The 12,098-nt window shown below is 42.4% G+C and overlaps 1 protein-coding gene across 13 annotated transcripts; it reads right to left on the reverse strand.

Moving 5' to 3' along the window:
- Positions 1 to 2,310: 2,310 nt before the first annotated feature.
- LOC103638879 (protein PUTATIVE RECOMBINATION INITIATION DEFECT 1) lies at positions 2,311 to 11,006 on the reverse strand. 13 transcript variants are annotated; one of them, XM_035962626.1, is made up of 11 exons: positions 9,961 to 10,365; positions 9,811 to 9,872; positions 8,325 to 8,480; positions 8,133 to 8,244; positions 7,867 to 8,051; positions 7,006 to 7,308; positions 5,928 to 6,897; positions 5,150 to 5,843; positions 4,369 to 4,649; positions 3,491 to 4,160; positions 2,353 to 3,317 (listed from the first exon to the last, which is right to left on the reverse strand). In XM_035962626.1, the coding sequence occupies exons 6-11, from the start codon at positions 7,217 to 7,219 to the stop codon at positions 2,985 to 2,987; spliced, it is 3,162 nt and encodes a 1,053-aa protein (XP_035818519.1). In that variant the 5' UTR covers positions 7,220 to 7,308; positions 7,867 to 8,051; positions 8,133 to 8,244; positions 8,325 to 8,480; positions 9,811 to 9,872; positions 9,961 to 10,365; the 3' UTR covers positions 2,353 to 2,984. The 13 variants fall into 13 exon arrangements, 11 of the variants coding, with proteins under 11 accessions (XP_020399553.1, XP_035818519.1, XP_035818518.1 ...); XM_035962625.1 differs by having other exon boundaries at positions 8,133 to 8,239; positions 8,325 to 8,568; XM_035962623.1 differs by having other exon boundaries at positions 8,325 to 8,568.
- Between the last annotated feature and the right edge of the window lie 1,092 nt (positions 11,007 to 12,098).

Genomic DNA, 12,098 nt, shown 5'->3' on the forward strand with positions numbered 1-12,098 from the left:
CAAATTATATTTGGAGCTGGGCAGGCTACTGGCAAGTATGCCATGGCCTCAAATGAGCCCCTTGGCACCATCTCGGATATCACTGAAGGTGCTGGTGCATCTGAAGAACCATGTCTTGTTGGTACTAGTGCTACTGCCTCTGGTTCTACTGGTGCCAACCCTTCTCATAGTGGTGCTGGTGCTGGTAGTTCCTATGGATCATATGGAAAGAAAAAGAGACTCAGTGATGAAGAGTTGGGGATTATGACAGGGCTTACTGGAGCTGTGAACAAATTGGCTGAAGCTGTCCAAGCACCTGTTGTAGTCCAGACCACAGATGTCCACCCTGATCTGTATCAAATTTGCATGAGTATTCTAGGTTTCACTGATGAGGAGTTGATGACTTGCCTTACCTACCTATTGGACAACAAAAGGCAAGGTGATGGCTTTGTGAAGATGGAGCCTAAACACCGTGTGCTTTGGCTAAGGCAGCACCTTGCAAAGATTTGAGCAGACCAGTCTTATGCCTATGATGCCTAATACCTTGCTCTATGTGTAGTACTTTGATCTATGCCTAATACTTTGCTCTATGCCTATGGCACTGAATCTGGAACTATGGATGATAATTAATAATTCTGAGACTTTTCTACCGGTCTGTGATGATTTTATATTGAACTGTTGCCTTTACTTGCCTATGATGATATGTTTTATAATGATGATCAATCAAGGGAGTATGACTTGTTGCTTTGTTTTCCTTGCTCATTTTATGAATTTTGCCTATGATGAAATATGTTTGACTGATGACCATTCATGGGAGGTTGACTTACTGCTTTGTTTTCCTTGCTCTTGGTTTTCTTCTTGGGTCAGGCAACCAAACATACTCTATTCTTTAATCAGATTTCTCCACCTGCCCTATGTTCTCCCATGTATGGTCAAATGAGGTGTTTATTCATACAAAACTGAGGCAATTTATTGTATTACTCTCATGAGTTGATCAAGTGATTTTAATTGATAATAATTTCTGAGGCAAACTATAGTTCATACAATTCTGGTTATGGTAAGTTGTTACTTCTCTTTTCTTCTCAAGTGATTTTACTCTCATGATCAAGTGATTTTACTCTCATGACTTCCTTCTCTTTTCTTCTGTTTCAATTTCTGTTTCTGTTTACACTGGGTCATTGCAAGGAACCAGTGGTGTTTCTGTTTCTGTTTACTATCATACACAGAAACAACCTGTTACTATCAAGTGATCAACTGCACTGGCCTGGCCTAGCAATACACAGGTCTCATGACTTTTGTTAGTTTCAGTTTCTGTTTGTGTTTACTCTTGGTATTTTAAGCAGAGGATAGGCAAACACTTTTCATGAGATTTTCACTTGAAACAGCTAGTGTTTTACACAGTATACAGAGCTGACGCCTGCAAACACTTGAAACAGCGGGAGATTTTTCATGAGATTTTTCACTTGAAATAGCTGGTGTTTCACTTGAAACGCCTGCAAACAGAGCTGTTGTTGTCCCTTTTTCATGAGGTACCATGTTCGTCTGGTATTTGAGGATGGAAACAGCCTGTAGGGAATAGGCAAGATGTACCATATTTGTCTGTTTCTGTTTATTCAAATACTATAGTTCATATGATTGTAATTCAAATGATTGTAAATCATATTTAAATGATTGCAATTAGTTCATTTTATGGGTCAAAATCATATTTTTAGTTCAAATCTGTTGTAATTTGTTTAATAGCATTTAAAATTTTGAAATTTGGCGGGAGCTTCATTTTACACGTGAAAACTGTCGGCAACCCAATTGGGCCAAGCTAAAAAAAGAGAACCAAACAATGTATAATATGGGTCTGGTTCATTTTGACCAGACAACCAAACATTGTTTGTTGGCTCTGTACATGCGGGCTCCCCTGAGTCTGGTCCTCTGACTAGGCCAGGCTCAGGCTGGGCCAGGCAACCAAACACATCCTATGCGTTTCATGGATGGATTACATGATGATATAAAGTTGGTTATTATAGTCCACTGTCGTGCTACTTTGGATACTGCATGTTCCCTTGATCTGGTATAGGAAGAAGCACTAATGTTTGGACGAGGGCAGCTCAAATAGATAAGACTCTAGTCATGTTTGGTTCGTTACCTCAATTGCCACACTTTGCCTAACTTTTTTGTCTAAGGTTAGTTATTCAATTTGGACGACTAACCTTAGACAAAGTGTGACACATTTAGCCACAAACCAAACATGCCCATTGGTTTTGTACCAATAATATAGCAAAAACAAGCCACAAACACATCGGATGAAGTCAATGTACGAGAAGAAAATGCATACTCATGTACGAGAAGAAAAAGCATATACTTATTCAGTAGACGACAATATAATTCAAAACACACATACGTACTCATGTATTCATCAAGCTTGAGTTATAAATGCAGTACGAAGAATGGGAAGGTAATAGACTGCTTGATGACCATGGATAAGCTTGTTTAGTGTTCGTGTTACCTATTGGTGTCGAAGCAGACAACACTAGGGTCACACTAAGCATGGGTAGGAACCGGACAAGAAGCGATTAGCACAAGACCATGGCTGGCAGCAAGCCGTTGGCGCAGGGTCAGGGTGAAATCAATAGGAAGAGATAAACGTAGGGTCTTGTTAGTGTTGGGCTGTTGGCTTTGTGCTTGTTGTGGGCATCAGTTTTGGGCTTCCTCAGCTCATTCCGGTTCGCGAGGAGCTCGTTAAATACAAGAGCTAAATTTACGGCTCCTTAAAAACTTAAAACACGTCGAGTAGTTGCGACTTCACTAGAGTTTCTGACTCAGGATTCATGACTTAGGATTCAAGATATCATGTTTCTTTGGAAGCGGATGTAGTTCGTGACTCGTGAGATGGGAGCGGCGGAGCTGATCGCCGGAATTCCCCACAAATCAAGCGTGGGAGCTCCGAACACAAGCCAGCAGCAACCTGGGCACGGCCGGCATCGGTCACGAGCGCAGGCGTAGGCGTAGGCTCACTAGTGCCGGATCCGGATCCATCCTGGACCGGATATCTTCTCTTTGGGGCGACGGGCCCTGCTGCCCTGTCTTGGTCCATAATCCCCTGGCACTGTCTCTTGTCGAGCTGTAGCATGTTGCTGTTGTCTCCTGCCCGACTCCTGGAAGAACACGTCAATCGCATGCAGTAGTCTCTGCTGCTCCGCTTGCGCCGTGCCAGAGTCTGTGCACTGGTTCACCATCAGGCCAAAGAGAGATGCGAGCACGTCATTGGTGCTTCTCGCGACTTTTTCAACCCTTTGCTCTGGCAACGGTGCTTTGGAGCTTCCCTCGTAGACCTGGCTTCTGCACACCTGCGCATGACATATCGATATGTATGAATATTATTAGACAAAATCAGATACACCACGGCAGGGGAATTCAAAAGGTGAACTAACACATGAACTTGATCATGCAAAACTATTTGTACGAGTAAGTACGACTGTACAATGCCATGGTGTAGGACTACAAAGAGACTTGCACAAACCTGCAACAAGTTATGTAGATCAACAATGTGCTCTTGACTGAGATACTTCCTAGCCATGAGCTCACTGAAGAGATTGATGATTTCTGCAGTAACATTCCTAGCAGAAAGATTAGCCACGATGCCAGATATCAGATGCCCATCAAACAACGATGTCAGCCAATCTGGCACTTGGCTCAGCCTGAGCAACGAAACAGCCATATTCGCAGCAAACTTCTGCTGACTGGAGAAAGATTTCGACGTCAAACCAGGAGCAGTCAAGGCCACAACAAATTCCTCCATTATTAGCCTAAACCATTTAGATTCTCTGACTGCCACCTTTTCTTGGCTTCCAAATTTCTCCCATCCCAAAATCACAGAGAGACAGGCACTGCAATTTCCAGCAACTTTACTGTCTTCACTGAACACCAATCCCTCTGTCACTGCAATAATGGACTTCAAATATCCCACAGAGCATCTTAACTCAGCATTATTACATGACCTTTGATCTGAAATTCTCGTGAGCAACTCCAACAGGCATTGTGAAGCAATAAGCTTAATAGAAGGTGAACCGAAGTGCATGAGACGGCATAAATCATGGCATGGAATACCGAGAACAGAAAATGACTGGACATCGTCTGAATGCTGAAGGAAGTCCTGCCAGTCAATACTTACCTCTAGAATGCTATGCAAACTGAAAACAAACAATACAATTTAGTGCCTCTAGAATATGCAAACTGAAAACACAGGCTACAATTAGTGCCTCTAGATTATGCAAACTGAAAACACAGGCTACAATTAGTGCCTATAGAGTATTATGAAAACTGAAAAGTGAAAATGCAGACCACAATTAGTGCAGACCCAAGCAAATAAAATGAAGCATGCAAGCAACAGCCCCATACCTTCTTAGAGAGAAGAACACCAATAGAAGTACAAGAATCAGGAATTCTCCAAAGGTTGTCTCCTGATTGTGTTGAAATAAAGATGGGCCTTTAACACAAGCGTTGTTTACTACAACATCTGTTAAAGAAACCAAAGAACTGTTCAATATTATGGCTTTTGCAGGCTCAATAAGAAAGTTGCTTGACGAATGATGTAAAACAAGGCATAGTATCCCAACTACTATCTTGTGTTCTTGGCCACTAGAGGTATAATCAATACCCGAACTGATAAATTCCAATAACTGCAAGCAAAAGTAATTTCTGAATCAGAAAAATTATAAATCTAACCAGTAATACAAATGCAATACTAGCTAGTGATGCATTCTTTTTGGAAAGCTGCACTGGTCTAAACAGACAACTAAGCGTTAATGATGTGGGATCCCTACCAAGTAATCCAAAGAAAGACAATATTTAAAACACTACGTGTACTGCACTGGAATTTCTTTTTTTTTCTTGAACACACAGGAGAGCCGTGTATCATTATATTAAAAACAAAAATGGGACAACATGAAGTGACAACCACAAACATTGAAACACCCACACACACCACTATAATGTTCTGTGATTACATACGCACCTGTTAGAACTGAGCCAAGCAACCGACACCTAGACGCCAACCTACTTTGCTATATCCACAAGTTAGCCGAATAGGCATCCCATGAAGCTATTAATAGCCAGCGAATAATAATATTATCTGAATGTAACTTACGAGGTTCAAGTTAAATAGACAGAATAAGAGTACCTTTAGAACAAGAGGAAGCCATTCATCTTCCTGGCCAAATGTTGATGCATTTGCTGAGCATAAGATGTTAAAGATCAAATAGGAACAAACTGTTCTGCTCCTTGAAGAGTATGGTAAGCAATATATGCCATGGAATGAACCGATAATACCACATGATATAAATTGATCGGAAGAACATGGAGAGATCATGAGGATTTCAGCGATAACACTGACAACTGAAAATAACTCATCTTCTGTACCCTCCTTTAGCATCTGGTCTAGCAAGGACACCAGCAAAGACGAGATGGTGGTTTCTCCAGAAAGTGCAAGCTCCGCAATCATTTGCATGTCAACCAACTGACTGCTGTTTGAAAGCATGACAGTTTCATCTTCACAGAAAGTTCTACAAAACTTTAGCATCTGGAAGGCGAGTGGTTCCATAATTTCTTGCTTCTGAAAGAGCCATTTTATTGCTACCGAATGGACTCGAATCACAAGCAAATCCCAGTCCTTGTGTATGATTAAGTGGAATAGTGTATTCTCGGCTTCTGGACTGTGTGGAATGCTGCAGCTATGGGAAAGGCCTCTGATGAAGGCATAAAGATGGACCAGAAGCGTAAGCATAATGGAACCATTGATTTCATATGGAAAGGTCCCACCATTGAGGAGGATGTATTGCTCAACAGAAGCCAGAATTTGGTTGTTAGCACAGAGCCTGAATAGTTAAAACAATCGCCATATTAATATGTTTCTCTAATAATGTGTAAATGGTGAATTAAAAGTTGCAGCAGATGAATACCTTTCGTTGTAGAATGAACAGGCATACAATATAGAAAGAATAGCACATTGGCATGATGCCAAGTTGAAGTCTTCTGTGCTACATTGCCCAAGTAAATACATCATTTCTGTAGGGTCTGATGGCAGATAAATGTGTGCATCTCGAATTGTTTCCCCATAATTACATCCCAAAAGCCTGTCAACAATCAAACTGGTGACCAAACATACTAGTGATTTTACATGATCGGTAGGAAATAAGCCCATGAATCCAAATGACAAGCTAAACCATGATGATGATGCTAGCAATTCAGCGAATTTTAATGGCTTTTTGTCAGATGCCCTTGACAAAATAATTTGGAAAATCTGAAGGATCTCAGCCAATGTTTCTTCATCATTACCGTCAACCACAGCACTTTCAAGCCATTGCAGTAAAATTGTTCCACAAGTTCCCATGATGCTATCCTCAAGATCCTTCGTTCTAGCAATATTGTATTTGCTCCCTTCAAGGCAGAATATAAGTGCTTCTTTCAGAAGAAGAAGAGAATGAGTACTGAGGATCGTAGAATCATACCCATGTGACAATGTAGAAGATATCGCATATTTTGATGCTTCTTCAATAAATGATGGTAGTTTCTCAATATCATGAGCATGAGGTGACTTCAGAATCTCTATTAATATTGAGCAAACCAGAATAAAAGTTTCAGAACTCATGTCAAGTTCACCATTGAGATTTCTTCTCAAGATTGCAGTCAAAGTACAGGCTATCTGTTCTTCTTGGGGCAGTGAGAGGATACCAGAACAATTGGCCATGCAAATCCAAACAAGTCGTAAAACATGGGACTGGACTGGGTGAAATGGTATCTCTGCAACATAGTGAAGAACAGGAAGAAGAGTGGAAAATCCAATGGCAAGCTTTTCTTTGAAATTTTCCTCTGATCTCGCAAAAAGTAATAGTACCCGAATAGAGGAAATGACAAGCAGATCATTATTTCCTGAAGATGTATAACAGGAGTGCAACTTTGTAAGCCTTCTTGATCATAATAATGCATAAAAGCTTTCAGAAAGTAGTTCACGACTACAAAAAGGTGAGGTTCTTTTACCTGATAACCTGAGAACCTCAAATATGTAATCAGCAACATTTTCATCGATCAAAGTTTGAAGTAGAGCACAAATATTTGCATCAGATGACAGGAAATGAAAGATCAAATCCAATGTCCCTGCCTGAACTTCTAGGTTAGTAGATAGCAGAGATCCTTTGACAGCCTCAGCGAATAGAACAAGAGAAGCATTTAGGGACATATAATCCGTCTGCATGGACTCTGCTTCTATGCATTTGTTAGAACTCTGGTTGCTGATCAGCAAATGATCAAAGGGCTCCTTCTTTGCTAAAGTAAGGAGCAATGCTGCAGCAGCACAGAAAAAAGAACATCACTAACAAGTGGAGAATGACCTATTGTGGAAATTTTCGACATCGATGAGTTGTTTAAAAACCAAATCCAAAATTTATTAGTGCAAAAGATTTGGAGAGAAAAAATTGTAGCTGCAAACAATTCGAAGGTACTCAGTCAACATTGTGAATATTTTTCCTCCTTAGCCAACTCTTAAACTAAGTAGCACTTAAGTATTAAAGCTGAATCCAGAAGTTCATTGTGCTTCTCGTATAACATCAGAAATGGGCATTCATCAATTGATGTCGGGTTGTCTTTTCAAACCACTCTCAAGTTTCTCAAACTATATGAAGCTTGCCATATAACTTTAACTGTGGCTTATATATCTAGAGTGTTTACATTAAGAGCAGATTAATTAATCAAAAAGAACTATAAACTTATGTAAATCGTGAAAAATAATGGCCAGAATTGTTTGTTATATTATATGGAAGTTCAAACATCAGTATCTTCAACAAAATGAAGTATTCTTAAAGCACTATTATTCAGATTGTACAAAAAAGAAGAAATACCAACCAATACAGTTCAAGCGAACAGCATCATTTTGAGTTTTGAGTAGGACTTCAAGAGAGAGTTGAAGCAAGCTTCTACCAATTGCCAGAAGGTCCAAATCTCCAGTTTCACATATATCGTCCCATGGGGTGGCATTTAGTAAAGCGAGTTTGTATAGAACAAAGAGTATCTCTCCACGAATTTCATCGCTGTATAGAGAAAATTAAAGATGCTGCCAGATAAGCTGTTTGAAAGGCAAGAGATAATCACCAGAATTCAGTTGTAGTCACCTTGGAAGTCGGAGATCATTAACAAGATTTAAGAAAAGAGAACATTTGTCCCCTATATATGCTCCAGCATCTTTGGTAGAGTTCAGCAAAAGCCCCAAACAATGTAGCTGCACTGACATAAAAGAAAGATACATACATAAGAAGGTAAATCAATTTAATAGAAGTTATAAGAGAAGAACCACTGTGCCTCACATCTTTAATGGATCCAGTCTATCTCACTCAAGCGACGACTGATAAGTGATGAGATAAAACCGCTGCAGGCCACTTTGGACAAAATGGGTAGTTGGTTCACCAGAATTACAATAACAGGGAAAGGAAGCAGATCACCCTCCAACCATACACTGAAACCTAATTGTAGGTCTTACATTTAGGGCAACCTTTGAACACATCTCCAGGAGTGACACTAATCAATTAGAATGATGCTGCACTGCATATCCTGCCAACAGTACTATGTTTACTCTAGATGGTGTACTGGTGTGTCAAGGATACAACTACTCCTAGTATATTTAGTTGTATAACCAAATAAGGTATTATTACATTTAGTTTGCAACTTTTACAATCCATGCTAAGACTTAGACGATTCTAAAAAAATAGATACAAAATCATTCGATCATATTTCGTAATTCGGTGTATACATGTGAATATGTACATTTCCATTGTGTTGAGCTGAAAAGATGCCCAAGGCCATTAAAGAAAGAAGTAAAGGAAGCAACATATCGAAATGGCAGTCAACCCATTATGACCAAGCCTCAAATGGCATCATGTGTATGTGTATCCATATGCAGGTAAGCACTTGTTAGAACTGGGTCCCTCTTGTTATGGCCCATTTGAATAGCATGTATTGTATAGAAATTTCATAGGAATTATTCAAATTTACAGAAAAACAAAGGAATAAAAAAAACCATGTTCCAATCTATATTTATACTAATCTATTAAGAACCTAATGTGAGCACCTGGTACTACAACGACTTCAACCTCCGCGCTGACACTCTGGGTCCGCCCCACACGCTCCACCTCAGGGGCCATGCCCTGTGGGCCCCACGTCCAATGCCCACGTTACTGCGCCTACCCAGCACCCGACCCCACCCGCGCAGCTAACACCAGACCACATGTACTTTAATTATATCAAAAAATAGTGCAGAGCGAGCACTCAAACCCACACCCCCTGCTCTTGAAATTTAGGGCTAACCATCAGACCACGCGTACCTTAATGTTTAGAAATAAATAATAATTATGTTTGAATAAATATCTCAATACATATTTATATGATATATAAAAACTGTAGCAAAGCACGGGTAACTGGCTAGTTGAGGCCTTAATGTAGGAACGCAGCATTTCCAAAACTTTTTGGCAGGTTGTATATATTTATAGGAACACACTGGCTACACTAATGGGCATAATTACAGTGGAATGAAGCCAATAATCAGCGCATTATCCAAGTCTGTCAAATGCTAGAGGCAATGACAATGATTTTCTTTTTGTGTCCATTGGATGACCTTATGATGTTAGAATTGAGTTTTGAGTGGGACATCTGTGCGCTTACACAATTTTGTAATAAGTGACCCGATTCTCTTTGGCGACAGATTTATTTCTATTATATAAAAAAGGAATGCAGCATTTCGACGTCAGACTCCAGATATATAACTCCCAGCTCGAAATTATATACTGTATTGTTCACCTTATTCAATGGATCCAGTGAGATTAGTCAAGTAGTCATCCACAGACCACAGGTCGCCTCCACTACATATAATTTGTGGTCAACCAACTCAGCATAAATGAGACAAACAGAATAACACGAAATTGTGGGTGACCGGGGACGCGCACTTACCGTATGGAGGTGCTTGACGAGTGAGCCGGAGGAGAGGACGCGGGCAAGGCGGGCGACGAGCTCTGAATCAGCCGGGGCGCCCACGACGGCGGCGAGGTCGGCCGCGACGTCGCACGCCTGCGCGGCGAGCGCGGCATCGCGGCGTTCGGCGGCGCCCTCGAGCGCCTCGGCGAGCGGCGCCGCGAGGAGGTGTGGGTGCGCGGCGCGGAGCGGCCTGAGGAATGCCGGGTCGGCGAGCGCCAGGGAGAGGTTGGCCAGCGCGTGCGCGACGTGGTGGGATGGCGTGGAGGCGTTGCCCGCGGAGGAGAGGAGCGCCACGACACAGGAGAGGCAGACACGGCCGCCCGCCGAGGTCGGCAGCGAGTGCGATGCCGGGTGGCCCGCGCCGCAGGCACGCACTGGCGCCGGCGTAGGCGGGCGAGGTGGCGACGTGTCGCCGTCGGATTCCATGGGGTAACGAGTTCCTCTGCAGTACTTTTTACGGCAAAAGGTATCGCTGTAGCAGAAGTTTTATTATTTTACTGATTTCGAGGTTTCAACAAAAGGAACGTATCATGAGTTCACTAAGGGCGTGTTCGGCTGGCTACAAGCCGACACTGTTGCAGCTGTTTGGATTGCTGCAGCTGCAATCCATAGAGAGAAAAATACTGTAGAAGCCGCAGCCGCAGCCGGATTGCAGCCGCAGCAAGCCGCAGCGAACAAGCTGTAAGCCTCCTTGCTCATATAATCATAAGAGCAATTAAAATAATGAGCTATAAACCTGCTTATATTGTATTTTTCTTATGTGAAAGAGAGATATAAAAAATTAAAAGGGAAATGTGTCCTTGACAATTTCTATAATGTTTTGTTGATTAAGTGCCCAACACGTTTCTTTAAGTCCTAACGTGTCAAGGGTTGAAAAGTGCAAATCAAGGCATGAGGTATGTTTCTAGACTTAGTATATTTGTTTTTAATACTAATGAAGTTCTTTAAGTGCTAGAAACAGTGAGAAAAGAAAAAGAAAAGAAACCGAAAAGACTTGGCTCTGTGCAGCCAAACTTCAGCTCAGTCTGGCACACCGGACTGTCTGGTGCGCCAGGCTGGTCTCCGGTGAAAGTGCTGATCTCGGGAATCGACGGCGGCGTACTGCTATAATTCACCAGACTGTCCGGTGGTGCACCGGACTGTCCGGTGAGGCATCCTCGGCGAACTCGTCGCTCTCGGGAAAAGCAATTGGACGACGTGGCTATAATTCACCGGACTGTCCGGTGAGCCAGCGGTCGGCCGCGCAATCTTCGCGCAGCACGTGGAATGCTCCAACGATCGGCTGGTGCACCGGACTGTCAGTGTTCGGTGCGCAATTCAGCCCAGAGGAGCAACGGTCGGATATGCCAAATCAGGAAGGAGATCGCACACCGGACCGTCTACAGGACCTGTCCGGTGGCGCACCGGACTGTCCGGTGCGCCACTCGACAGAAGGCAAGGATAGCCTTCCATGTTGATCTCCAACGGCTCCTAGCTGCCTTGGGGCTATAAAAGGGACCCCTAAGCGCATGGAGGAGTCACTCAAGCATTCACTAAGTATTTTAAGGCATCCAGACTCTCCCGCGCATTCGCTTTGTTGTGTTAGAGATTTGAGCTCCATTCGAGTCGCGAACTCCCTGTGTTGTCAATTGAGCTCAAGTCTTCACTTGTGTGTGTGGGTGTGCTGCGGATTTATGTCTTGTGTGTGTTGCTCTTCCCAACCTTACTCAGTGCTTTCTTTGTGATCTCCTTTGTAAGGGCGAGAGACTCCAATTTGTGGAGATTCCTCGCAAACGGGAACAATACTCTAAAAGAAAAACCGTGGTATTCAAGTTGATCATCGGATGACTTGAAAGGGGTTGAGTGCAACCCTCGTCCATTGGGACGCCACAACGTGGAAGTAGGCAAGTGTTACTTGGCCGAACCACGGGATAAAAATCACATGTCTTGTATTGCTTTCTCTGTGATTGTTTGTATTCGCAAGAACTCGCTTCAAGCCACTTAGTCGTACTAACACTTATAACTAAGTTTTGTGTCTATTAGTGTTTGACTTTTACAAGATCACCTATTCACCCCCCCCTCTAGGTGCTCTCAATTGGTATCGGAGCCGTACTCTTCATCTAAGGGACTAACCG

This window comes from Zea mays, chromosome 9 (genome assembly GCF_902167145.1).
Source record: "Zea mays cultivar B73 chromosome 9, Zm-B73-REFERENCE-NAM-5.0, whole genome shotgun sequence".
Taxonomy (NCBI): domain Eukaryota; kingdom Viridiplantae; phylum Streptophyta; class Magnoliopsida; order Poales; family Poaceae; genus Zea; species Zea mays.

What these genes read in the sequence shown, in the direction of transcription:
- LOC103638879 (XM_020543964.2), bottom strand. Translation starts at nt 10,410, where the DNA reads ATGGAATCCGACGGCGACACGTCGCCACCTCGCCCGCCTACGCCGGCG. An exon ending in TCGTCAAGCACCTCCATACG is followed by an intron (nt 8,240 to 9,960) that starts GTAAGTGCGCGT and finishes ATGTCAGTGCAG; the next exon opens with CTACATTGTTTGGGGCTTTT. An exon ending in GGCTTCCTCTTGTTCTAAAG is followed by an intron (nt 4,650 to 5,149) that starts GTACTCTTATTC and finishes TTTTGCTTGCAG; the next exon opens with TTATTGGAATTTATCAGTTC.